We start from the raw sequence: 27,266 nt of genomic DNA on the forward strand, positions 1-27,266 counted from the left end.
CCGACTGCTGCTCCTCATCAACAAGACCTGGGACTCTAGCTGAACTGCACTGATGTCCCTACATGTGACTGTGACACTGTGACACTTTACAAATAACAATAACTGTATATTTTGCACAATTCCTCTCACTAATAGTTTTTATTTTTTATTTTGCTTATAGTATTTTAATAATAAATACAATTTTACCTACTTGGTTTTTGAGTATTCCTTTATCCTTCTTTGTTAATAAGTGCAAATCAACTTCTCCAAGTCCAAGGTTGGGTTGTAGAAAGTGTCACAGTGGGACTTCATTTCTTGTCCACTACTCCCATGTCCTTCAGCCTCTTCTCAATCCTCTAACCAAAACTCTTTTTTGTCTTCTTCTCCCTTTTCCTGACATGGTTCCAGTATGCTGTTAACTGGATGAGTATGGGTATGTCCCCTCATGTTCAGCAGATACATCAGACCAATTCTACTTCCTCTTGTGCTTCTTAGTCTGAAGCAACTCATTCCCCCCTCCTTAAGTTAGAAAACTTTGTGTTCATCCTACCTGGTTTATCTGCACTGAAGATTTGATTTTCATCAGATGAAACAGAATTTTCTTTATTCCTGTGTGTGGTTTATATACAAGTTTGAATGATTTACTGAACTGATGTTATTGTTTCAGTCTCTTAGTCAACCGACACGATCTTCAGACCTCACAACTCACAGCTTTCAAGATAAGAGATCTGTAATTGAGCTCAGTATAAATAAATTACAGCAACAAAACAAATGTGCTTTTACTCTGAAGACAAATTGCCAAACACAAAGTGATTCTGTGACTTTTATGAAGTTCCTTTGTCTGTCTAAGTCTCTGATAAAATACAAATCTCATTGTAAAGATAATCAACAAAAAGTTGTCGACCACTGCTGTAGTTTATCTGAGGACTGGAAGAAGACTAAAGACACACTGCCCCGCCCCCACTGACTGATACAGACAGAGACAGGTAGATGTTTCTATTGTGGAACTTGTTTTGATGATTTGCTGCTGTAATGAGTGAATTAATCAATAAAGTTGAGCTTATCTTATGTTGTTATTGTACTCTCTCAGCTCACAGTACTTTGTACCAAGGTCATTTTGTAATAAATTAAAGTTGATGATTTAAAGTAGATTTTTTTTACAGTGTACTTAGACGCAGGCTGAAAAAGTATTTTAATTAATTATGGGAAACAGAAAAAAAAGTGACACAGACAAGATGGCTGACAGAGATCATCAAGAATGATGTCCTCGTTAGTTTATAATTAAAGAGGCAGGGTGAACAACATGTGATGAATCCCTAGGAGTCCAGTAGGAGGGTCATGGGGAGAGAGAGGAGCGTCTGGTCCGGGCGATCCAGGAGCTGAAGGCAGAGACTCGGGCATAGACTCCAGGTCTCTGAGGTTGTCCACAGCCAATCCCAAATGAGGTCACACCTGGCAGGAACCAATCAAAACATAGCAATTCTTCAGTCCTCGGCAACATGAAACTTGACACCAGGGAGGGAAATCCGTCCTTTCATAAATGAGTGGAGACAACTACCAACTACCACATAAAGGGTACTATTACTATAATATTATTTTATTATTAGTTGAGTATTAGTTTTATAATTAGTATTAAACTCTTATGATACAGCTTAGAGATTTTAATGTTTATCCCAAATCGTTGCCAACGTTGCACAAAGCAGTCGCTTAGATCGCCTGCACCTCGGTCTGGATCTGCAAGTTCTATAACGCAAAGATGATAAAATGGTTTTGTTGTCTCTGCGTTATAAAACCAGCAGGTGTCCCCAGGGTTGGGGAAGTAGTAACTATGGTTAAGTCAATGCCCGCTGAAGACACACTGGTTAGATGTGTGTGTGTGTGTGTGTGTGTGTGTGTGTGTGTTTGTGTGTGAGTGTGTGTGTGTGTGGATGAGCCTTGATAAAATATAATATAAGCTGAACAAAGAAGAAGAAGAAGAAGGAGGGCAAACAGCAGCCTGAGGGCAACACCTGGCCAGTGAAACTGTGTGGCCCCTGATTTTAGGGAGATACTGACCAATCAGAGTCCAGTATCCATCTTCTAGACATATAAGTGGACCACCAGAATCACCCTGGAATGAAACACATTAAAACTTTATTAATAAAACAACAAAAACATTTAATGTGCGGACGACCAACCAATGAACTCTAAGATCAATTCATGAGAACAAAAATCAGGTGCCATGCAGGGCCTGATTCAACAAGCTGGTTTACACCTGAGACCAGGTGGGACTTGGTGAGACCAAGTGAGACCAGGTGAGTCCAGGGAAGTGGTTACCTTACAGGAGTCTACTCCACCCTCAGGGAACCCAGCACACAGCATGCTGGAGGTGATGTTGTACTCTGGTAACTGACGCTTACACTGATCATGAGCCACCAGGGGAACCGTTGCCTCCTGGAGAACATCAGGAAGAGAACCTGAGAGACAGACAGGTCAGAGAGAGAGACAGGTCAGACACACAGACAGATCAGAGAGAGAGAGTGTTCTGACTCCTGTCAGTGTCTTAATAATGTTTAGTGGCCCCCTAGTGGCATGTCAGGGTTTTGCGCCTGGAAAAGTCTGACTTGAGAAGTGCACTAAAACACATAGCACAAGCAGGCTGTGCTCCACCACAGAGTGGTTGTTGTCTAGGCCTTGGAGTTGATCCATCAGTAAGTATGGCTGCTGTTAGCTCATTTAAGTTGTTGAAAGTGCATTAGAGTTTAAAAAAAACTTTGTTTTAGTTGGTAAAATAGTGCTTACAATGCTAATGCTAACAGGTTTGTAGCTATTAGCATAGGTGGATTCAATTCAGGCCTCATTCATGTTATATGTTATGTTTATGTGTGAACTATTATCACCATTTACTGTGTTTACGCTGTTACTTGCCTGTTAGAGCATACTGTAAAAAGATGTGTGTATGCCTCATGTAATATTGTGTTGTACTTACCTGGTTTATAACCTGAAAAGAAAGTGTGACCAGTGTTGTTACATATATTTAATTTCAATTGTAACATTATGTTTATTTTCATTGTGTTGCAGTTTTACAAAAAGTCTCAGAAGATTTCAGTAAATTGTTCTCAACCTGGAATCACGCCTACTGGGTCTTTCTTGTTAGCTATCTGTCTACAAATACAGCTCATGTATTATCCAGGACAGAATAGAGAGAGACAGAGAGAGAGACGGGTCAGAGAGAGAGACAGATCAGAGAGAGAGACAAACTGCAACAGAGTAAAGCATGTTGTGTAGTGAAGGTGGGGGAGTCTCTGGTCCTCAGGACTCAGCTGAGGAAAGAAGAGAATCTGCAGCAGAGTCAATACGTCACTTCCTGTCTGTCTGCTCCACCTCTCACCTGAAGAACGAGGAGGATCTGATGCTGTTGTGAACGAGTCTGAGCAGAAAACCTGCTGCTGAGTTGTTCAGCTGTGAAACATGAACTCTGGAGAGTTCATGTCTGAAAACAACTATAGAAAGAGAGAGAGAGAGAGAGAGACAGGTGTATCACCCTGCTCAGCGTCTCGTCCCCATCCAGCGATGAAACAATGTTTTCCTGGTTTGACGTTTTGACCTTCGGCAGGTAAACACAGTGGCTGGATCAACTCTGAAAGACATGTTTTTGATTTATCGTGACAAACAGGATTTTTACTTTTCTGGTGATGTGACAAAATTCTTTGCAGAGAACAGTTCTTTGTTCATTAAAGGAAACTCGTAGTTGTTCTTGACCAAACAGCAACTTCCTGTTGGTGATTGTTGTGTATTATAAAACTCTTACTTTGAAGGTTACTTATTTAATAAGGATAGAGTTATACTGAAAATTGTATTTCATACCATGATTTGAAATCATCAGTTGAAATTTAAAATAAACCTGAGTGAATATATTACAACAATAAATCGATGAGATATTTGCAACAATATAAAAGGTTTTTCACTAAATCAATGCTGTTGTTACTGACGGGTGAAGTTGATTGGCTGCTCCAGATGCATCATGGCGATGTCAGCCTGTTTGCTTCGTCTGTTGTAGTGTCTGTTAATGACGATGCGATCGACTCGTCGGGTCTGAACCTCCGCAGGGTTCATGTCGCTCTGAGAGTGAAGCCCGAGAACAGCGGTCCAGGACTGGAGGTGGACATTTTTCCTGTGAGGGGGGAAGTGACATCATGTCTTGATCATGTGTTTATGTCTTTGTGAGGACACCTACTGGACAAACACAAGAAGCTTCTAAACAGCTCTGCATCATCACAGTGATTTTAGCGTCACCTACAGGCTGCAGTCCTCAGAGAGACAGTGGGGAGGAGAGGAGGGGGAGAGAGAGGCAAGAAAGAGACCGGGAACACTTGAGCAACATCAGGTATCAGCTCTGACTAGTTCTAATGAAAACAATAACAGTGTGAAGACGTTATTGATTATTAATGATTACCGACAGATGGACCGACATGATGAGTCTCTCACCCATAGACACAATGAGCAGCAGTCAGCAGCCAATCACTGCCAATCATAGAGGCTCCACAGATGTGACGTCCTCGCCACTGAAGAGACGCAATCCATGGCCACGACCCTTTCACTGCATTAGCTCCACCCACCACCCGGCCCACAGCTGACAGGAAACACAAAACGCAAAAATTAATGTACAAACTCCAAGGAAATGTCAATGACCAGGATCAGGTCTGGCAGTTTAGATCAAACTTTCATCTTCTTACCTTGACCAGGCCTTCTCTCTTCAGATTGGTTTGTCTTCATCGTTGTATCAGTGACTCGACGAACCCCACAAGCTAAAACACAGATAATTGGTTTATCACTTCACTCAGCCTGAGACCCCTCCCACTTTATCAGCATGTCGTACTAAGATCAAACAGAGAATTTGTTAACGATAACCATGATAACTAACTTTAACAAAAGTAACAAATAGTAACGATAGTAACTAACAGTAACTAATAGTAACAAATGGTAACAATGGTATCTAACGGTAACAGTAACTAATGGTAACCATGGTAACTAACAGTAACTAATAGTAACAAATGACAACAATAGTAACTAACGGTAACTAATAGTAACAAATGGTAATAATAGTAACTAACGGTAACTAATAGTAACAAATGATAACAATGGTAACTAACGGTAACTAATAGTAACAAATGGTAATAATAGTAACTAACAGTAACTAATATTAACAAATGATAACAATGGGAACTAATAGTAACAAATGATAACAATAGTAACTAACGGTAACTAATAGTAACAAATGGTAATAATAGTAACTAACGGTAACTAATAGTAACAAATGATAACAATGGTAACTAACGGTAACTAATAGTAACAAATGGTAATAATAGTAACTAACAGTAACTAATATTAACAAATGATAACAATGGGAACTAACGTTAACAATAGTAACTAATGGTAACCATGGTAACTAACAGTAACTAATAGTAACAAATGATAACAATAGTAACTAACGGTAACTAATATTAACAAATGATAACAATGGGAACTAACGTTAACAATAGTAACTAATGGTAACCATGGTAACTAACAGTAACTAATAGTAACAAATGGTAAACACAGTAACTATGGTCTGTGTGTTTATTATAAATCATAAATCAGAGTTTGATTTGAACACGTGATTCCTTCGATATGAAAACAATATGAGTACATATCAGCCAGTGGGGGGGCAGTGTGTCTTCAGTCTGTGGACAGAGTTGAACATGGGTTCAGGTGGACACGTGTTTTTTTTCATTGGTTCTAGCATTTCAATTTAATTTGATTATGGCTGTTTTTAATAGTCAGATTTTTTTATTCACCATTTGAATCTTTGTGCAGGTTATTATTATTGTATCCCTCAGTTTTCATGGTTTCATAGTGCAACGATGTGTGTATGATTTTTAATGACCAGTTAAATAAAAGGCAGTGAATCTTCTTTACCAGGAGGAGGAAGTGCTCAACTAGTTTTGGTTCATTTTTTAAATGAGGTGGTCGGAGGTGCAGTAGATGGCGGTAATGCACCTTGACGTTGGATGCCAACTGCCAATAAACTGAACAATGAAGAAAAAGAAGAAGGCTCTTCTAGTTCTATGTGAAACTTATTTCAGATATACCAATGACCTTTGATGGAGAACGATTACTTACGTTGGTTGTCACATTTTAATGAAATCACTTCCTCAGTGGGGCAGGTTCTACTGTAAAAAAACAGTTGTTACATCAAATTAAATGAGTAAAATAAACACATTGTGTTGTATTTTATATAATAATTACATATAAATATATAAATATTCAACTGGTTCTGGTTTAGTTATAGATCTGATCCTGGTCTTGTTTCTGATTCTATTTCTAGTCCTTGTTCTGGTCTTTAGTACCTGATTGTGGTTTCCATGGTTCCATTGCTGGTGACTGTGATGATTGTAAACGGAGAATCTTGTGGCAAAGAAGGAAAAAGAGACGCTGCCCCTGACCTGCAGAGGTACCGACAGGTGAAGTGATACAGGCATTGACAGGTGAAGTAAGACAGGCATTGACAGGTGAAGTGAGACAGGTACTGACAGGTGAAGTGATACAGGCATTGACAGGTGAAGTAAGACAGGCATTGACAGGTGAAGTGAGACAGGTACCGACAGGTGAAGTGATACAGGCATTGACAGGTGAAGTAAGACAGGCATTGACAGGTGAAGTGAGACAGGTACTGACAGGTGAAGTGATACAGGCATTGACAGGTGAAGTAAGACAGGCATTGACAGGTGAAGTGAGACAGGTACTGACAGGTGAAGTGATACAGGCATTGACAGGTGAAGTAAGACAGGCATTGACAGGTGAAGTGAGACAGGCATTGACAGGTGAAGTGAGACAGGTACTGACAGGTGAAGTGAGACAGGCATTGACAGGTGAAGTGAGACAGGTACTGACAGGTGAAGTGAGACAGGTACTGACAGATGAGTTACCTGTAGCCCAGATATCGACAGGTGAAGTGAGACAGGTGATGGTTCCAGTTCTCAGAACAGACAGTAAACAAAGTGGAGATGAATTGAAACTGGAGACGATTTGACCCGTTCACCTGTAACACAACTAACACACACACACACACACACACACACACAGAGAAACTGTTGCTAGGAGACGGGATAACATGATATCATTGATCCTGTATTGATCATCAGTCTCACCACAATCAGCTTCATCAGACGCGTCGGGACAATCGACCACAGCGTCACACTGACTGTTACCATGGATACAACTTCCTGTCTGACACTGGAAGTGACCGGCTGCACAAGGAGCTGTTCACAAACCACGAGACCCATAATACATAATATTAATAAATAATCAATAACACAGCTATGTTCTGTCGATATAAACTGCAGTCTGACCTCTGACCTCTGACTCACCTGGTGACCCCAAGTCAACCCCAGAGGTGAAGTTGGCACTAAATCCTCGGCTGTGACTTGAGACGTCTATGAAGAACCACACTGTCATCTGATTGGTTGTGGAGAACAAGTCATGGGTGGGGCCATCATTCCCGGTGAGGACAGCTGAAAAAAATAAAAACATGTAAAAATGTGAAGAGGAAATGGAACGATGCTGAAGAGCATTATGGGTAATACCTCCTCACCCAGCAAGGTGGAGTTTGATCCCGCCCCGTCCCGCACCTCTACGACATCATAGGTTGCTTCAACATCAAAGTCCAGGAAGTGGAGCTGAATGTTTTGACCCTCCACCGTGTGGAGAGTCCACAGACCTGCAGCAAAGCATCATGGGTAACTGAACAACGCAGATGACAGGTAAACATAACATCACAGATCACATGATATCACAGGACTTGTACTCACATTGAGCCTTGTTCCCGTGGGATTGTGGGTAGTTTGGCGAGCTAAAGGTGGAGTTTGGCTCCCAGAGGTCAAAGGGCCCTCCACAGTCAGCTGGGTCAATGAGAGCAGAGGGGATGCAATCAGATGAAAAGAAACTGATCAAAAGGATTTCATTAGTAAGCTTTGAGGGGACGTAGTCTAGCAACGTCTATAGCACCTGACAAAGGGGCATAGTCTGAATCTCACCTGGTACAAGGGGTGTGGTCTGAATTTCACGTGGTACAAGGGGTGTGGCCAAACTCGCTTCCTAGATATGGGGATGTGGACTATGTATCTTGCAAGGGGCATGGTCTTAATCTTGTCTGGGGTGTGTTCTGGGGTGTGGTCTTTGTCTCACTTGGTATAGGGGCCGGAGTGGTCATTGGCGGGACATTCGTTGGTTCAGGAGGATTGGGGCCACAGGGATTGGCAGTCAGAGTGATGTCATCCAGGCCAATGTCATTCCATATCCCTCCTTCCTTCAGGGCCTCAAACACCACCTGCAGAGGTCAGAGTATATACACCAACCAATCACCTATTGGTGAGGCTCGATAACATGATCACTCGGTGATGTCACTGACCATGCCCTTTGTTGTCAAGTCTAGGGTCACCTGGCCGTAGTTCCAGTTGTCGCCATAGTTACCATCTCTCTGGAACACTACGGTAACTGCAGGTTTTGATCGCAGCAGCAGAACTCTGAGACATTGGACATCGTCTCCGAACATGTGGTACCTGTTTTTTGTTCATATTGTAGTTGTTTACATGTTTTTTTGTTGTTTACATGTTTTTTGTTGTTTACATGTTTATTGTAGTTGTTTACCAGAAGCTCAGACACATGGGCTGTGTGGGAGGATTCAGAGGGAGGCTGTGGATCCTGAAGCTCTTCAGCCATTGGCCGGGACTCCAAGGTGTGACGAGGTAGAAACCTGACAGAGTTGAACTGATCAATAATCAATAATGTATCAATAACAAACAGCCCATTTCATTTGATGACATCATCCACATCAAACCCACCAGAGCCGTTACCCAGCGTGTGGTCCAAACTTGGTCCGGTCAGCGGAGGAAACGTGGAGCCATTTGTTCGAATCCAGTCTCCATCGTCATCGTCCTGCTGCTGCCTCCAGAAACAGATGCCTTGCTCAAAGGTGCAGGTCAGTTTCTGTTGATCTGAGACAAACAAACAAACAGTCAATCAGTCAACATGATCACAGAGTATAACCTGAGGTGTGACGTTTTACCAGAGAGGCTGGACAAGTTGGTGGCGCTGTAGGTGGCATTGAATCTTGACAGGTTGGTGACATCATCAGCGATAAACTCCACAGTTGATTGGTCCGTCAGCAGCCAAACCGTCCTAGGAGGGGCGGAGCCCGAGAGCTCAGCTACAAATCAGATCAACATGTCGTCAGGTGACCTAAGTCTTCTTCTTTATTGGCTGGTGGCAACAAATGTCAAGGTGCATCACTGCCATCTACTGTATTGGTGCACCGTTCATGGAGGTACTGCAATACCAAGTCGATGCTTCATAGTTAGTTTACCTGTGAGCAGTTTGTTTGGTCCAACTCCTTCATAAATCTTCAGGTTGTTGACGTTTGGTTGTGTTTCATGAAAATTGACCTGAACCGAAAAACCTCGATCGACTCTAAAATCAACACAAACATTGATTAAAAACAAGAGTTGGAGAGTATCAGAGTAAAAGCACAGTTCAGTCATTCTAACAGGACACATGTGTAGTAGCTGTATATAGTGTGTAGACAGTGTTTGTATTTATTCTTTATTGTGTGTACTGTGTGAATAGAGTGTATTGTGTGTGCAATGTGTACAATGTGTGTAGTCGTAGCACCTGATAATCCAGCGGCAGAAAGTTGTCTCAGAAATGTTGGATGAGCTGAAGGAACCTGTCGGTCCTCTCAGCACAAACTGTCCGTCACATACTGTTGCTATGGAAACAGTATGATGATACTATCAGTTGTCTTAAAACAACATATATATATATACATTATATATATTATATATATATATATATATATATAAAATAAATTATTATTTTGATATAAAGTGCTTTGAGTGGTCATCGAGACTAGTTAAAGTGTCAAATGTAAAAATACAGAGCATTTACAATATAAAACTTTATCAATAAGTACTGACCACAGCGAGTGACATCTTCATCTGAGGCATCGGGACAGTCGTCGACCCCGTCACAGAAACAATTGATCAGAACACACGTCAATCGATCAGCGCAGTGTTTCTGATGAGGAGGACACATCGCTATGGAAACCAAAGCAAACATTAGAGTGTACACTGTGTGTATGATGTGTGCGTTAATGACTTGTGTTGTCACCTGTTGTAGGTGTGATGCTCGTCTGTGTCTCAGTCATCTGCATCTCCGTCGTCGGTGTCTCCGTCGTCAGCCTCTCAATCGCTGTTGTCTCCGTCGGCGGCGTCTCCGTTGTCTGGTCTCGTTTCTCTGCAGAAAAAGTTTCACTTAAACATAAAACTCACTCAAAAGTTTTTTAATAGAAAGAATCTCACTTTTTTTTAATATGTTCTAATTGTATCTAATCTGTTCTAATCTGTTGTAATATGATCTAATTTTATCTAATCTAAACTAATCTGTTCTTATCTGATTGTATCTGTTTTAATCGGATCTAGTCTGTTCTAATATGATCTAATCTTTGTGAACATGATCTAATCTCATCTACTCTGATGTTTTCTGATCTAATTTGTTTTAATATGGTGTAATCTGTTATAATTTGTCTAATATATATAATCTAATCAATTATGTTCTACTCTGATCTAATCTAAACTAATTTGTTCTAATCTCGTCTAATATGGTTTTATATAATATGATCAGTTTTAATCTGATCCATTCTGCTCTAGTCTAAATTTATATTTTTTCTAATTTGATCTAATCTGTTTTTATGTTATCCCTTCTAATCTGATCTAGTATGTTCGAACATTATCTAATCTCGTCTAATCTGATGTATTCTGTTCTAATGTGATTTAATATGTTCTAATCCCGTCTAATCTCACTGTCACTTTGTTTACCTGTGATATGGATGCTGCTCCTGTCAATCACCAATCCTCTGTTCTCTGCCTCTGTAAGCCCCACCCCCAGTTGCTGCCCCACTTCCTTCACGTCGATAAAATTATAAAACCAGAGATCAAAGGACACGGCCACGCTGCCTTGTCTGAAAACAAATATCAATAGATTATCAGTCAATCACTCAATTATGACTAATAGACTGATAATCCATCAATCGAGTAATCAATATCAAATCAAAGAGTTAGTGATTAACCAACACATTGTGATTTATCAGTTTTAATGTCATTGGTCAGTGTATAAATGTGATTGATCTGTTATTAATTATAATTGATCAAATTTCTGACCTGAAGTTTAACACCTGACAGGACTTGTAGAGTCGCCTGAGCTCAGTGAGGCCAAATGCCTCAGACACCTGTCGACCAATCAGAGGTCAGATATGTTTATAGGGGTTAGTTAAACGTGATCAGATCAGTATTGCTCACCTGCTCAGAGTGAACCATCATTCTTCATTGAACGTATCACAGACACATCACCAGCTCGTGAGAAGTCTTGTGCATGGTGTGTGTTGCCAGGCAACAACAACATGGATGCTTCTGAGGCTAACAAGCTAGCATGCTAGCAGGTTGATGATGTAATGCAAAATGTTTACATGTGACCCTCATGAGGTCAGATTGACCATAAACCTGACCCTCACTGTCTTTCAAAATAAAGGCTGATAACTGGAGGCCACCTTTCGCCCTTTAAAATAAAGGCTGATAAATAAAGCTGCTGCTCTTGGTTTTCTTCCTGTTTTCTCACCAGCTGTTGGACATCAAACGCCAGAGATTTAAAGGTGGGACTGCTGCAGTTCGTCAGCTCCTCAGAGAACTCCGCGCCCTGTGTGATCACCATCCGACCGCTCAGCACCACAGGCTCAACGGCACCTCGGCACAAACACATCAACACTCGTCATAGGGCTCCTCTGAGGACAATCAGTTAATTGATTTATTAATTTACCTTCAGAACCGAGACTGATCCATGAAACCACGATCAGTCCAACACAACAGATCATAAGAAGAAAAGAAATGACAGCGAGACACAACTCCAGAGACGACAGACGTTGCTTCATCCTGAGGACTTAATGGAAAATACACAATCAATAAATCAGCTGCTGCTGCTTGTTCCTGCAGACCTCAGTTTCCTGTGAGATTCTAAAATCTGACGTCCAAGGATCCGACTCTGACCTGTGATCAGTTTTATTGGGCTGAAAATGATTAATGACTTTATGATACAGCAGCTGATAATGAGCATTGATATGTGTGTGCTGGGAACACGGAGCAGCAGGAAGTAAACTTTGTTATTCCCATGATTTATGTGTTAAAACTGTTTTAATGAGTTTGAAGTCCAGAACTGTCGACAATCTGTCAATCAAACAGCAGTAATGTCCCTGACTTCAGTAAAACAGTTCTTCAGATCCACATGTTTCAACACAAACGGTTTGTTTATCACAATCTAAAGTCCACAGGTGAAAACTTGTGACCCTGCCCCCTGTACTCACCTGTCAGGTAATAACAGATGATGATGTTCACAAACAGACTAGCTTGAAACCAACTTTATTGATTCTGATTCATTTTGACAGTTCATACATTTACAACATATGTAGGATTTCAGGTAATATATCAATCAATAAAAAATCAACAACATAATCAGATTGGAAATTATAGAAGATCTATAACATAGAATCAATAAATGAGATGACGATTAGGGCATAATTTTAATCTGAAATCCTGATCTTGGTGGTCATTTCCTGTGCTAAATCTGAATATCAGCGATCACTGACTGTATATAAAGATGATCACTGACTGTATATAAAGATGATCACTGACTGTATATAAAGATGATCACTGACTGTATATAAAGACGATCACTGACTGTATATAAAGACCATCACTGACTGTACATAAAGACCATCACTGACTGTATATAAAGATGATCACTGACTGTATATAAAGACCATCACTGACTGTATATAAAGATGATCACTAACTGTATATAAAGACGATCACTGACTGTATATAAAGATGATCACTGACTGTATATAAAGACGATCACTGACTGTATATAAAGATGATCACTGACTGTATATAAAGACGATCACTGACTGTATATAAAGACGATCACTGACTGTATATAAAGATGATCACTGACTGTATATAAAGATGATCACTGACTGTATATAAAGACGATCACTGACTGTATATAAAGACGATCACTGACTGTATATAAAGATGATCACTGACTGTATATAAAGATGATCACTGACTGTATATAAAGACGATCACTGACTGTATATAAAGATAATCACTGACTGTATATAAAGACGATCACTGACTGTATATAAAGACGATCACTGACTGTATATAAAGACGATCACTGACTGTATATAAAGACCATCACTGACTGTATATAAAGATGATCACTGACTGTATATAAAGATGATCACTGACTGTATATAAAGACGATCACTGACTGTATATAAAGACGATCACTGACTGTATATAAAAGAACCACTAGTGGGCGACCTGCGTGATTCCAGTGAATACACAAAGTCAAAGTCACATGATGACAGCATTCTCTAAGATGAGTCTTTATTGAGTTGCCATGACAACGTGTGAAAACAAACCTTTGATGTTTCACACTGAATCTTTCAATAAAGGTTTCATGTTTACCTCAGTTAATCCATAAAGTTTTCAGCAGTGATAAGAAGGTCTGGTTCTTATTGGTTAATAAACAGTGATAAACTGGTTTTGACTGGACGATCAAGAAGACTGATAAATGTTGTTCATCTTTGTCTCCTCCTCCTCTCCATCGTCATGGCGCTCTGAGGATCCGAACAGGAAGTGATGTCAGGTTCACAGGTAAACTGTGTCTTAGAAACAGCTGATGTTGTCGTGTGTTCATTACCTCTCTGTCCGCTCTCTTCTTCTTCTTCTCTCTTCACCATCTCTCCCGTCACCTCCTCCTCCTCTTGTTCTTCTTCTTCTTTGAACTCGTCAACGTTCCTGTACGCCCCCACCTGAAGAGACACCTGCCTGTCAGTCAGAACTGAGGGAACATTTCCCCCTTCTCTCTAACTGCTCCTCACCTGGTGGCTGTGATGTGGCGACATGTCATTGGTGGAGGGGAGGAGCCTGTTGATGAGCTGACCGATGGTTTTGAAGGTTGGTCTGTGGGCGGGCTCCAGACTCCAGCAGAGCATCATCAACTGATACCTGCGAGGACAGGTGAGTCAGATTTCAAAATCACTTTATTAACATTCAATCATGTGTCATCTTACATCTCAGCTGGAGCGAAGTCTGGCTGAGACATGTGGCGGCCATCTTTGATCATCTTGTAGAAGTTGGTATCCACGGCAACATTTGGATACGGACTCCTGCCTGAGGGTGGGATAATATGATGATGTCAATCTGATGTTACAGGTCTGATGCAGGCTTCCCAATAGCAACAGTGGACACTGCTGTCTTCAGAGATATTCAACCAACTGAGCGACCGATTAATAATCAATATGATCAGCATGAGATCAAAAATTACCCAGAGAGAAGATCTCCCACAGCAAGACGCCATACGACCACACGTCACTCTGCAGCGTGTAAACGCACTGAAAGATGCTCTCCGGGGCCATCCACTTCACCGGGAGACGAGCCTGTCACAATATAACACAGGAACTTTCACAATAAAACACAGGAACTTCCACAATAATACAAAATGATTTCTCACAATAAAACACAGGATGTGTCACAATAAAACACAGGATGTTTCAGAATAAAACACAGGCTGTGTCACAATAAAACACAGGAAGTTTCAAAATAAAACACAGGATGTGTCACAATAAAAAACAGGGCGTTTCACAATAAAACACACAATTTTCAGATGACAGTGTTGTCAGCTGGGGCCTGTACTACGAAACAAGTTCAACATTTTAACTATAAATATACTTAAACTGATTTTCAAATCTTTACAATTACAATACAACACTGTGAGTCTATCTCAACTGTATAATGACATCAGTACACACACGTACAATGAGGTTTGAAAACAAGTCAGATACTTAAAGAAAATCAGTAGAAACCCATAAAGAACTATAGAAACTAAAGTTAAGACTTGTGTATAATGTAAAATGTAAAATGTAGATTGTGTTGAGCTCATCATCAGCCACAGTGAACAGGTAACACGTGAAGTACATGTAGATAGTCTGTGGTACTGTGAGTACTTTGCTCCTACGGGTCAGGTTGGTTCTGTTGAAGCTCCAGCAGCTGACAAAGGTTCATCCTCTGAGGAGAATCTAGATCTTTCAGAAACTCCTCACAGGATCTCAAAGGATCTTGTGGGTCTCTGAAGACCCTGGTCCTCCTCAGAGACTGGAACGATCCACAGCAGCTCCACGATAAGAACATGATGTCATGGTTCAAAGGAAGGGAGTGGTCAGTGGGCGGAGCTTTACACTGTTTGATCTCTTATCTTCAAACCAACCTGGAGCAGGTCAGCTGATCAGCATAAGTTACCATGGTGATTTACCCGATAACAAGGGAACAAGCTTCGTAGGACTGAAAACTCTGAATTAAACCTGAAGTTAACCTCAATTAAACCTGAATTAAACCTGAAGTTAACCTGAATTAAACATGAAGTTAACCTGAATTAAACCTGAAGTTAACCTGAATTAAACCTGAATTAAACATGAAGTTAACCTGAATTAAACCTGAATTAAACATGAAGTTAACCTGAATTAAACCTAAAGTTGGTTATAACCACAAATTCATAGTTCAGGGCCCTGCACCTGTTGCTGTTGTTTGCTGTTGTTTACTCTGACAATGTGTACTGACGTTTCCCTGGACGATGTAGCTGTCGTCATGGTGAATGTCTCGAGCCAAACCAAAGTCACAGATCTTTGCAACACGACGATGAGTCAACAAGACGTTCCTCGCCGCTACGTCTCTATGGATACACTGAGTGATCGACAGGTGAGAGAGAGACAGGTGAGAGAGAGACAGGTAAGAGAGAGTCAGTTAAGGCTCTTCTGCTGATATCTGATTGTAACAATCAGTGTGTGTGTGTGTGTGTGTGTGTGTGTGTGTGTGTGTGTGTGTGTGTGTGTGTGTGCCTACATTTCTGTCAGACAGGAAGTCGAGACCCTGAGCCACCTGGAGGGAAAAGGCCATGAGGTCACCGACAGACAGGCCGTCTGTGTGCACACCTGAGGGAAAGACAGAGGGTGAGACAGGTCTGACATCACAGAGACAGACAGGTGAGGTCAGGGGGATATTCTATCAAAGTGATGTCTGGTTTATTTAAGTGAGAGGGCTGATCCGTGGCTTTAATGACTTCCTGCTCAGTCACTATGGTAACTTATACTTCAGAGCTAGCCTGGGGGGTATTCCATCAAAGTAGTTAAACTAATCCTGACTTTAAGTGAAAAGTAGCTTGAATTAGATTCTACTTCCACTTCAGGCTCAAGCCATTCCACCAACACAAATAATTCAGGTCACGACGACCAGTCGTCTCCTGCAGTAAAAAGTTAAATTCAAAGACATGTGTAACCTGAGTTATTTGGCATGAACTCTTTCTTCCTGTATTTCTGTATCTGCAGATAAAGTCATACTGGCTCCATCTTCCTACAAACACAACTCTGAAGTTGGTAAAGATGAAGATAATGAATCAGTTGTTTTAACCCCACTTCACGTCTCTGACCACTTCTTTATCTCTTACTCTCTACCACTCTCATAATCTGACAACCCTATCTCATTAACAGACTGTTCCTGTCCGTCGTAACCACTACTCCCTCTCTCCCTCCTCTCTGGCCTCATCTGACTCTTTCTACCTCATGCATCCTGACTCTGCCACAGACATTCTCCTCTCTACTCTGTCCTCCTCTCTTGATTCTCTCTCTCCTCTTATTTCACAAGAGGTGCGCAGGTCCTCCCCAGCTCCATGGTTGTCTGAGTCGGTGCGCACACCAGTGGCCTCCTGCCAGCCTGTCATGAAGTGCTTCGAGCGACACATCAAAACTCACATTAGCTCCTCCCTTCCCGACACATTGGACCCTCTTCGGTTTCCACAGACCATCGCCCTGGCGACCCACCCAGTGCTCAGCCTGGACCAAGGGACTACATATGTGAGGATGCTCACTGATTACAGCTCAGCATTCAACAACATTATTTCCTTATAACTCGTCTGGAAGCTCGTTGATCTTGGTCTGGACACCTGCAGCTGGACATATGACTTTGTCGTATATTGGGGTTGCGATGATGTGAAGATGATGAAGGAATCTCCGATGACACCGTCTTGATTGTATAAAATGTTTATTACAAAAAAGTTCAGCATCAATACAAGCAATGCAATCTGCATATGGAGAGATCCGAAGCCAATGTGAATCTCTCCTGCCTGGAGAGAGATTCGGGGCCAATGTGAATCTCTTCTGAGGGGGCAACTTCAACTCCTCGTTTATATAGGAGTGTTGTTTTCGTTATTTTAAAGTAAACACATCTGGTTTCTATCCAGCTCTTCTCGGTTATCCAGTGACAGGAAGAGAGGCGACACTAGCTCAAATTTAGTGTAGCACTTAGAACTGTGACCTAATGCCCTACCATACGTTCAGGCTTTCTCCTAATTCCTCAAGACCTGTGGACCTCAAACCTAAAGATACATTTCTTTTATGGGGAGGACTACACATAGCATTTCAGACACCACAACTTCCTGACAGGCAGGCCCCAGGTGTTGAAGCCACACCTTCTCCCAACTTATTTTTATATTATTTAACTATTGCACTGCTGAGCTGAGCGGTTTTACAAAACCTTTCATTGTACTGTTGACCATGTGTTAACTGCATCTGACAAATAAAACTTGAACTTGAAACTTTCTTGGTAAATATGCATCTGAATTCTTCATAGAGCTCAATGATCATCTGTTGATCTGCTGCAGAAAAACACACCACACAGCTTTTTGTGTCTTTCAGGGCCATAGTGTCCTCTTTTCTACAGACGATTATTCAGGGCTTATAAAAGCCAGGATAGAATCAGCCTTGATTAGACCCAAATAAACTGTGTTGAATTTTCAAGTGGAAGTTGAGCTAATTTAAGCTGAACCTTTTCACTTGAGCCAGGAATAGTTTAGCTACTGTGATGGAATACTTCCCACATGAGTTAAGGTGTGTTCAGGGCCCTGTACTATGGCGAAGGATTTGTGGTCCCTTCTTATTGTGATAAATTACCATGGTAACTTATGCTGAACTTATACAGGCGTCTGGTGTGTGTTCAGGTGTGTTCAGATGTGTTACCTTTGTGGGTTTGAACGGGCATCATCTCCTGATACTCTGAACAACATGAGATTCCACTGTCACTGAAACACACATGATTGGATGTCAGACATCAGCTGATGTCACTCAGTGATTCCACAGGTCAAAGGTCAGGACTGTTTGAACTCATGCTGAGTTCCAGACAACTCAGATGTTGGAATTTTCTGACCTCCTACTTGAAAAGTGCAGTGGATGCCTCACAGTCAGAGACATAGATCCTGTAGCTGAGGCCGTCAACCTTCTGTTGGACTCTGGTGTTTTCCTTTGTGACAGTGTTCTCTCCCTCTTAATGCATTGAATGTGTTTCCAAGTATAAAGTCAAATATAATGGTATTAATAATAATAATAATAGTAATATAAAGGCGTCATCTCCCTCCTCTTTGTTTCTGTATGAACGGAGGCTTCTCTGGTTACAGTTGAATCATCTCATCACGAGACAAATACACATTATTATGGTCAGACATGTTTGTTTACGTAATGTCATCACTGTGCACCACTTGGAAGTCAGAACTCAGAAACTTCAATATCCACCATCTGAGCTGTCTGGAACGCAGCATCAGAATGCCTTTATTTGTCATTGAAAGCTATGCACACAACGAAAATGAAATAAATTAACTATATCAAATATCTTTAAGATAAATGATTTCTGTCATATTTCAATCAGTGGGTTGAGAGAGAAGAGCTCAAACCTCCTGACTCGGGTGTTCTGGGCCGCATGGTTCTTATAGAACACCTCCTCCTCAACTTCATTCACGGTCAGAACGGACGTCATGAAGTTGTGTGCGTGAGCCCGTAGGAAGTTGAGCAGGTCGCCATGGCTACAGTACTCTGTGATCATCAGCATGGGGCCTGATGGGGGTCAAAGGTTACAGCGTCAGACAGACAGTAAACCTTCTGACTTCCTGTCAGTGGCTCTCAGCTCCAAGATGATTGGTCCATACTGATCACATGAATCTTTGAACACTTCACATGCTCATGTTTTCTTTTTTCTAAATTTCACTCTCACATTAATCAAACAAACAGGATGTAGTTAAGCTGGGGACAATTTCCAGTAGCAGATGAATTTACCTCCCTGAGTGCAGGCTCCCAGCAGGTTGACAATGTTGTCATGGTAACCAAGATGACTGAGGATCTTCAGCTCGGACATCAGAGCTTCACGTTCCTCTGAGAGAGCGCTCGCTGTTCGTTAACAAATCAGATGACATCATCTCATATTAAATAAAAACTATAACAACAATTACAAAAATAATGAATAACTGACGTTTGAGCATCTTGACAGCAACTCTGGTGACATTGTCGTCGGTTCCCAGTCCGTACGCTGTTGCCTCGACGACCTTCCCAAACGCCCCAGAACCCAAAACTGCGCCTGTTACCCAGAGACGTCAAAGGTCAAGGTCTGAATCACGCAGACACACAACACACCCACAGACAGACACACACATTGACATAATACATTTCTTAGCCCCTTACCCTAACCTTAACCATCCAAACCAAACTTAACCTGACCCTTACCATAAAACTAAGTCTTAGTCCTCAAACAGCCCCTTGAAAAAGTGAGGACCAAATGTGAGGAGACAAAATGTCCTCAATCTTTAGGGCTATGCTTAAAATGGTCCTCACAAATATATATGCACAAGAACACACACACACAGTTGCATACCCAGGCGGAGTTTGTCTCGTGGAAACTCCCACTTGTGGTTGTACGGCAGCTGAGTGGGGTCAACGAAGGTATAGCTGTTTCCGTCTGTGCTCTCGATGATCTTCCAACGAATCTCATATTTTGGTTTCTGATAAAAGAAGATTTATGTTCCACCACTTCTTATCCTCTGTTCCCTCCACAGGGTCATATTTTTACCAGACACATGTAAACATGGGGGATCAAACATGTGACATCTGTTTTATTTGATGATCCTGGAGATAAACTGAATTTTCATCATCTCAACAAACGCACCTGTCTCCACTTGTAAGAGACGACCAATAGCAGCAGGAGGAGGACGGCGGCAGAGGTCAGAGCTCCAATCAGAGGCAGAGTGAAGAATGGTGCTGGTTCTCCTAAAGAACCTGAAAACAACAGTTTTATCAACTCTGCATGTCGAGTCACGTTCAAGGTTCTTTAAGAACGAGACTCACGAGGACTGAAGATGTGACGTGACTGCCCCAGCTCATTGGAGGCGACGCACTCAACAGTGACATCATTATCAGCTGGCAGATGGAGGTGTGTCGTCACCGCCTCCTCCTCCTGTGATGTCACCTGAGCTGGAGGCACCTGATAGGTGGAGATGTCTCCACACCTGCAGTGTTATCTTACGTTTTATTCTTTATGAACTGAATTATTTCATCTCTTTTGGTTTGAACAGGAAGTTTGTTGTTACTCAAAGGTTTGTCAGATGTTCACATGTTATTATGTATTAATTTGATGTAATAACAGCTTTACATACCGAATCGATCTCTGTCTAACACACAATTACCCTACAACTTCCCCTGTAGCGCCATCCTCAGGACAAAGTTTATGTTCAGCTGCTGTTCAGACTCTAAGAAATAGAAATAATCTGATTGCGTAGAACAATAGTGTTGGAAGATCTCGTGTTGGTGTTACATACGTGTCCTGGATCCCAGGGCAGGTGTACCAGAGGATTGTGGGTAGAGGATATCCAAAGCTGCTGCAGGCCAGTGTGGTGTTCTGCAGACTCACCTGAGCTGTGGGAGAACCTGGAGGAAGACATTTCATATTAACAGGAAGTCAACATTTATAGATGTGATTATCAGAAGGAAAAACAAAGAGAATGAAGTAAAGTTTCTTACGGTAAATTCTCAGATCCACATTCTGTGACCCACTGAAGAATGAGTTTGAGTAATGAAAGGTGTATCGACCCTGATCTTCCTGACGGATCCGCCGCAGCAGCAGGCTCGCCTTTGACCTGAAGCATGAAAAATACCACCTTAAAAAACTTTAACAATAAAAATACCACCTCAACAAATGAAACACCAACAATACCACCATAACAAACCTTAATACCAAAAATACCACATAAAACAAACTGCAACATGATGCCTCAACACTAGATGTCACTACATTCTACACACTGAACCTTCAAGGTTGAATTTTGTGGTGCAGCAGGTTTCTGCAGTAGAAATCCAAAAGCGTGTAATTATTAGCATTTTATCGTGTAATCATTCACATGCTAGTCTTTACTTGTTAACATTCTAACCTGTAGCCGTTAGCAGTGTAGCTCTCCTGGTACAGTGAATCGTTGTTATCGTTGTTGACGTGTGTCGTCCAGTCATGGTTCCTGATTGGAGGATATGCCTCTATCATGAATGTTAACGTAACATCTCGACCTTCATGTACCTCCACTTTGCTGCTGCTGCTAATGTTAGCATTGTTAGCTTTATTTATATGTGTGTCATTTGGGCTAACATTAGCAAACTTTTTCCCATTGACTTCCAGTGAACCACTGCTAATGTTAGCGTCTAGCTTCATTGGCATGTTGCTAACATTGGCAAACAGGTCCCCGTTAACTGCTATGGTCCTGGTGTTAGTGTTAGCATGCTGCGTGGGCTGCAGGTAGATAATCAGGAAGGGCCGCTCTGGTGAGGAAGAAGAGGAGAGAGTAACCACCAGTCTTTCTTTCTTTCATCTTTTCTTTCTCTCCTTGTTATTTCAATGTTTCGTTTGTTTATTTTTGTCTTGGTTTTATCTTCTTACCCAGAACTCTCAGCTGTGTGGTTGCCGTGGCAACTCCAGCTTCATTGACAGCAGTACAGGTGTATGTTCCACTGTGATTCAGTCTGACAGCAGAGAATGTCACCGTGCTGTTGACGGACAGGCGCTGGTTTCTATAGTGACGGCTGACGCTCGTGTTCAGAGACTGGAACAAAGCAAAATATTAATGGACATGAAAACAGTCAACCCACAGGTGATGTCTGACCCGTTACCTCTGACCTGTGACCTCTCAACTGTGACCTCTCACCTGTATGTGTGGGTGTGTCCAGGAGAGGTTGTAGAAGTGGGAGGGGTTACTGCTCAGACAGGTGACCTCAAACTTTTCACCTTCCAGAAGAACTATTTCATCCTGACTGACAGACAGGCATGGTGGATGACGCAGCCCTGCAGACAAACAGGTTGAGAGTCAGGTAGTCAAGTACACAGACAGAAAGACAGACAGGTGGACAGACAGGTAGAGAGACAGGTAGACAGACAGCAGTCACCTAAGACTTCTTAATATACAATGTCTCCTCATCTTCTACCATCAGTAACTCCTCAGTTCATGTGTCTGCTCCTTCATCTCTATCTGACATGTTCTCATGTACAAATACTTTAAACAGGAAGTTACAAACTGTTTCTTCTAATGTTGTAAATCTGTTGTGTTGATGTCTTCAGTTCATCAGCATCTATTGTCCTCGTGTCCTGGAGACGGATCCTCACATGTGACTCTGAGCTTCATTTACTGCTCAGAAAGTGTCTCTGTAGTTTGACTCTTGTTGAGTTAAGAACAGAGGACGTTTCTGCTTGTTGACATCGATGAGACAAACTGAATATGAGACAAATAAACTGTGCGTGATTGATTGATTGATTGACAGGTGGACTCACTCGGCACCACCAGCAGGTCGACAGGTCTCGATCGGACCTGTTTTCTGTCCTTCCAGCCTGAACAGACATAGCGTCCATTGAACGACCTCTGTACGTCTCGGATCAGGGCTCCTCTTCGGGGGTCAAAGGTCACATTCATTCCCTGGGGCAGGCCCTGCCCCCTACCTACTGTGCTGGCCTCTGATTGGAGGGTGAAGTTTGCGATGGGTGGGTCGGTGAGCAGACAACTGATCAAGACGTCCTGGCCTTCTTTGACGGGAGGGATCGAGCGAAGAGTGACGAACACACTGGACAGGTCAGATGGGTCTGACAGAGGGATGATGGGAAACTGGAAGTCATTTATCACCAGTAAAAACTGTCAAGAGCTTGGTCACAATGTTTTTCTATAGTAAACAGGACACAGATCCCCAAACCTCCGAAAATACACTTTTAATTTGGACCCATGTGACATCTGGCAGGGGGTGTGGCCTCAGCAGAATTTACCTCTGACGTACAGGTGGATCCAGGTGTTCAAGTGCTCCAGGCTCAGGCCAGTGTACCCACAGCGATACGTCCCGGTATGTCTCGGGACTGAACTCTTCACCTCCACAACGTCTGAGAGTTTGTCCTGATACAGAAAACGAAATGCAGTGCTGGACCAACGGACGGAGCCATTACCACGGCAAATGAGAGAGAAGGGGGAGCCAGCCGTCAGAACCATCTCAGTCTGATTTTGCATGAAGATGGAGTTCAGACGAATCACTGGAGGATCTGCAAAACAGCAACAGTAAATCTGATGTTGCACAAACAAGAACTGAACATGACAGACGGGTGGTGGAGACAAACAACGGAGCTAAAAGAGACTCTTGAGCTGGGGCTGTTTTTGTCTCTACCAGATGAGTTGTTTGTTGTGTGTGTGTGTGAGCGTGCGTGCGTGTGTCAAACATGTAACAATGTAAAGTAACGACCTCATGGTGAAAACGAAGGATGACAATTAAATGCTTGTTCTGCCCCCTAATGGAGGAAAACTGAATAACACAGGAAGTAAAATACAGACACACTACAACTGAACAGATGATGATGTCACAACTTTATTTCATATCATAGGAAATCACTGAAATAACATCTGATTAAAGTGAAATCATCGAGGAAATAAAATCAGGCATTCAGAGAACTGCTCTGATGTCAGTAACTGAATATAACTGTAATAAAACAGGGATTCTACATTCATGTTAAATACATAATCATTGGTTGATTAATTGAGGACAGTTTAACCTTATTGGTTGGTTTTCAACATATGTCACTGTCATTTCAAATAGATCATTTCATTGACTTTCTGCAGAAAATCAGAGGATCTCATTGGACGGCAACGGCAGGTTTTTTGGTGATGTCGTGCAAGTGGGTGGCAATTCGAGACGTCTGCAGCAGTAAAGCCTGATGGTTTTCAACAAGAAGACTCTGGTGACGAGCTACGTTCTGCAGATCCCGGATCTGCTGAGAACCCTAAGGACACAACAACATCCAGCATTAGCATGCTAATGTGTACCCTGATTAGTTTTGTTAAAGTGAATCTGACTACTGGTTAATAAGATGAACAACCTGTAATTAATCACTTTAGCTGAAGAACCGTTCAAGTTACTCAGATAATCCTGAGTCCTCAGCAAATTTAGATAAACTAAAATAAGCTAAACTAGACTCACCTGAGTTCCCAGCACAGTGAGCAGTTGGACCACCTCACCCTGATGTTTAGCGGCCTCCTTCTGGACCAGGACCAGCTGTGTCAGCAGTTCCAGGACCTTTGACCTCCACATGGCATCAAGCTGTTGATCCTCCAGTCTGGAGGCAGAGCTTGGATCAGTGGGGTTGTCATATGATTGTGCAGGAGGGTGAGCTGCGGCCATCGTCATTGGATTAGGTCCGTTGTCATGGTGATCACCTGGAGTAAAGACGACTGAAGTCAAAACTTCAGTTTTTTGATGACCCGCGAAGGATTCTTGACTTTTGACTTTCAAAATAAAGATCATGTTATGTTTAGATTAAGAGGGGGTCGTGCAGGGGGGTGTATGTTGATTGACAAGTGTCTCAGCCAGTGGCTAAGGCCACTCACTGCTACAGCAACGTTTTAAGTCATTTTAACGACGGACGGACATGTGATGTGGACAGACAATCATCACCAACACGAGCCTCAGACACGAGCATCACCGATATTTTTACCGACATAACGACTCTGGAGGAAAAGAACTTGAGGTAACTCAGACTCATCACAGACAATCAATGATCAATCAATGACTGACTAATACACAGATACATGATCAACAGAGAGAAATAGATCATGTGACAGTTGAAGACGTCATCGTGTTTCACAATCTGAACATTTAAAACAAGAAGTGAAACTGTGTGTGTGTGTGTGTGTGTGTGTTTGGGTGTTAAAGAGCATAATGTCCCATATGAGGTTTGGCAGGAGAAACACACTGGGCAATGGAAACAGGGTCATCAGTTGAAATTACACAGGGCCGACAAAGACAGGTTGTGTAGATGTTTGATACAGGTTGTGTTGATGTTACACACAGGTTAGGTAGATCCGTTGTTGAGTTTTGTTTGGGGGAAACTCCTGCAGTTGGGAGGGATTGGGGCTCTGATGAAACCTCAGAGTCAGGAAACACATTTTCTACCAGAGACCACATGTACACACATTCACACACTCTCTCTCACACACACACACACACACACACACACACACACACACACACACTGGGATACTGTGTTCTCCCACTTCCTTGTCTTACTTCTTCTTTGTTGAGGAGGTGGTGGAGGAACCGGTTACTTTTGCAACATGTGTACATCGAGAAGTGGTTTAAATAACTTGTTCATAATAAAGTGATTATTTAGTAAAAAACATTTAAATCTGTTAATAAACCATTATTTAACTTTTTAAACTGTTACAATAATTATTAATGATAATGATAAACAGTAAATAACGTTTAATAAACTGTTTGTAAGTTCTGCTTGTGATTTTGGTTCTTATATTCCTGTCTCTCTCTACCTGACTGTCTGTTTTTAATTTGGTGAGACAGGGTGGACTCTCTCTAAATGCTGGTTAGTTATTTAGTTAGTGAGACACAAGGTCTATTGATAAACGATCAATAACTAATCATCACCCCCATTGAGTTTGGTTCTTTTTTCCAGTTAAAACTGTTTTTCTCTCCTCAGTCGTCACATTGAACTGTTGGTTTCTCTAAAATATTCTAAACATGTAACGAGCCCAAAGATCATGTATGATATGATTTGGAGATCATGTATGATATGCCACAATACAAAAACATTTAATTGAATTAGCCTTTTATATATAATGTTGTTGTTTGATGTCATTACATGTTTGTTTATTTTCCTTCACACATAACAAATAATTCACTCGTTCATTAGTGAGAAAAGAATAAACAAAGAGTTTCTGACCTGTGATAGAGCAGCAGCAGAGGACGACCGACATTAACAGAGAATGGAGCAACATCTCTCTCTCTCTCTGAGATGTTCTTCAGTTGAGGTCAAACTGAATCTGAAAGAAACTTCCTGAAACTCAACAAGATCAATGTGACTGTCTGTCTGTCTGTCTGTCTGTCTCTATCTGTCTATCTATCTGTCTGTCTGTCTGTCTGTCTGTCTCTATCTGTCTATCTATCTGTCTGTCTGTCTGTCTCTATGTCTGTCTGTCTGTCTGTCTGTCTGTCTGTCTGTCTGTCTGTCTCTATCTGTCTATCTATCTGTCTGTCTGTCTGTCTGTCTGTCTCTATCTGTCTATCTATCTGTCTGTCTGTCTGTCTCTATCTGTCTGTCTGTCTGTCTGTCTCTATCTGTCTGTCTGTCTGTCTCTATCTGTCTGTCTGTCTGTCTCTATCTGTCTGTCTGTCTGTCTGTCTGTCTGTCTCTATCTGTCTGTCTGTCTGTCTGTCTGTCTGTCTCTATCTGTCTGTCTGTCTGTCTGTCTGTCTGTCTGTCTGTCTGTCTCTATCTGTCTATCTATCTGTCTGTCTGTCTGTCTGTCTGTCTCTATCTGTCTGTCTGTCTGTCTGTCTGTCTGTCTCTATCTGTCTGTCTGTCTGTCTGTCTCTATCTGTCTATCTATCTGTCTGTCTGTCTGTCTGTCTGTCTCTATCTGTCTGTCTGTCTCTATCTGTCTGTCTGTCTGTCTCTATCTGTCTATCTATCTGTCTGTCTGTCTGTCTGTCTGTCTCTATCTGTCTGTCTGTCTGTCTCTATCTGTCTGTCTGTCTGTCTCTGTCTGTCTGTCTGTCTCTATCTGTCTGTCTCTCTCTCTCTCTCTATCTGTCTGTCTGTCTCTATCTGTCTGTCTGTCTGTCTGTCTGTCTCTATCTGTCTGTCTCTCTCTCTCTATCTGTCTGTCTGTCTCTGTCTGTCTGTCTCTATCTATCTATCTGTCTGTCTGTCTGTCTGTCTGTCTGTCTATCTGTCTGTCTCTCTCTCTCTATCTGTCTGTCTGTCTGT

General features: G+C 41.9%; 2 protein-coding genes across 6 annotated transcripts; both read right to left on the bottom strand.

Moving 5' to 3' along the window:
* Nucleotides 1–1,219: 1,219 nt before the first annotated feature.
* Nucleotides 1,220–12,101, bottom strand: tmprss15 (transmembrane serine protease 15). Of its 2 annotated transcripts, none has more exons than XR_011246153.1 (27): nt 11,866–12,101; nt 11,668–11,792; nt 11,214–11,281; nt 10,872–11,014; nt 10,165–10,290; nt 9,972–10,091; nt 9,667–9,763; nt 9,362–9,465; nt 9,065–9,205; nt 8,841–8,993; nt 8,647–8,752; nt 8,408–8,558; nt 8,185–8,326; nt 7,809–7,898; nt 7,592–7,717; nt 7,368–7,511; nt 7,149–7,259; nt 6,927–7,050; nt 6,348–6,443; nt 6,121–6,170; nt 4,695–4,766; nt 4,415–4,591; nt 3,951–4,132; nt 3,503–3,598; nt 2,296–2,435; nt 2,035–2,089; nt 1,220–1,431 (listed from the first exon to the last, which is right to left on the bottom strand). XR_011246153.1 is itself a non-coding variant. In XM_069539354.1 (27 exons), exons 1-27 carry the CDS (start codon nt 11,975–11,977, stop codon nt 1,316–1,318), a joined length of 3,135 nt encoding a protein of 1,044 aa, XP_069395455.1. In that variant the 5' UTR covers nt 11,978–12,098; the 3' UTR covers nt 1,220–1,315. The 2 variants fall into 2 exon arrangements, 1 of the variants encoding a protein (XP_069395455.1); XM_069539354.1 differs by having other exon boundaries at nt 4,447–4,591; nt 11,866–12,098.
* Nucleotides 12,102–12,445: 344 nt separating this feature from the next.
* csf1rb (colony stimulating factor 1 receptor, b) lies at nt 12,446–26,455 on the bottom strand. 4 transcript variants are annotated; one of them, XR_011246155.1, is made up of 23 exons: nt 26,220–26,357; nt 24,467–24,702; nt 23,271–24,269; nt 22,788–23,093; nt 22,168–22,304; nt 21,903–22,065; nt 21,406–21,784; nt 20,999–21,114; nt 20,797–20,905; nt 20,327–20,487; nt 20,148–20,257; nt 19,857–19,983; nt 19,458–19,562; nt 19,265–19,375; nt 18,886–19,045; nt 18,179–18,240; nt 16,011–16,099; nt 15,683–15,851; nt 14,440–14,551; nt 14,186–14,285; nt 13,994–14,120; nt 13,813–13,924; nt 12,446–13,729 (listed from the first exon to the last, which is right to left on the bottom strand). XR_011246155.1 is itself a non-coding variant. In XM_069539355.1 (22 exons), exons 1-22 carry the CDS (start codon nt 26,272–26,274, stop codon nt 13,668–13,670), a joined length of 3,093 nt encoding a protein of 1,030 aa, XP_069395456.1. In that variant the 5' UTR covers nt 26,275–26,455; the 3' UTR covers nt 12,446–13,667. The 4 variants fall into 4 exon arrangements, 2 of the variants coding, with proteins under 2 accessions (XP_069395456.1, XP_069395457.1); XR_011246154.1 differs by lacking the exon at nt 24,467–24,702 and having other exon boundaries at nt 23,271–23,537; nt 26,220–26,455; XM_069539355.1 differs by lacking the exon at nt 24,467–24,702 and having other exon boundaries at nt 15,729–15,851; nt 23,271–23,537; nt 26,220–26,455.
* Between the last annotated feature and the right edge of the window lie 811 nt (nt 26,456–27,266).

The sequence above is a fragment of the Paralichthys olivaceus genome, chromosome 15 (assembly GCF_024713975.1).
Source record: "Paralichthys olivaceus isolate ysfri-2021 chromosome 15, ASM2471397v2, whole genome shotgun sequence".
In the NCBI taxonomy this organism is placed as follows: domain Eukaryota; kingdom Metazoa; phylum Chordata; class Actinopteri; order Pleuronectiformes; family Paralichthyidae; genus Paralichthys; species Paralichthys olivaceus.

Excerpts from the sequence above, each read along its gene's own strand:
- tmprss15 (XM_069539354.1), bottom strand. The coding sequence starts at position 11,977 with ATGAAGCAACGTCTGTCGTCTCTGGAGTTGTGTCTCGCTGTCATTTCT. Across the intron at positions 8,753-8,840 it reads CACGCTGGGTAACGGCTCTG|GTTTCTACCTCGTCACACCT; the intron begins GTGGGTTTGATG and ends CAACTCTGTCAG. Across the intron at positions 7,899-8,184 it reads CACTCCGGCCCCTATACCAA|CTGACTGTGGAGGGCCCTTT; the intron begins GTGAGACAAAGA and ends TCATTGACCCAG.
- csf1rb (XM_069539355.1), bottom strand. The coding sequence starts at position 26,274 with ATGTTGCTCCATTCTCTGTTAATGTCGGTCGTCCTCTGCTGCTGCTCT. Across the intron at positions 19,563-19,856 it reads ACGAGACAAACTCCGCCTGG|GCGCAGTTTTGGGTTCTGGG; the intron begins GTATGCAACTGT and ends TCTGGGTAACAG. Across the intron at positions 15,852-16,010 it reads ACTTCCTGTCTGACAGAAAT|TGTATCCATAGAGACGTAGC; the intron begins GTAGGCACACAC and ends TCGATCACTCAG.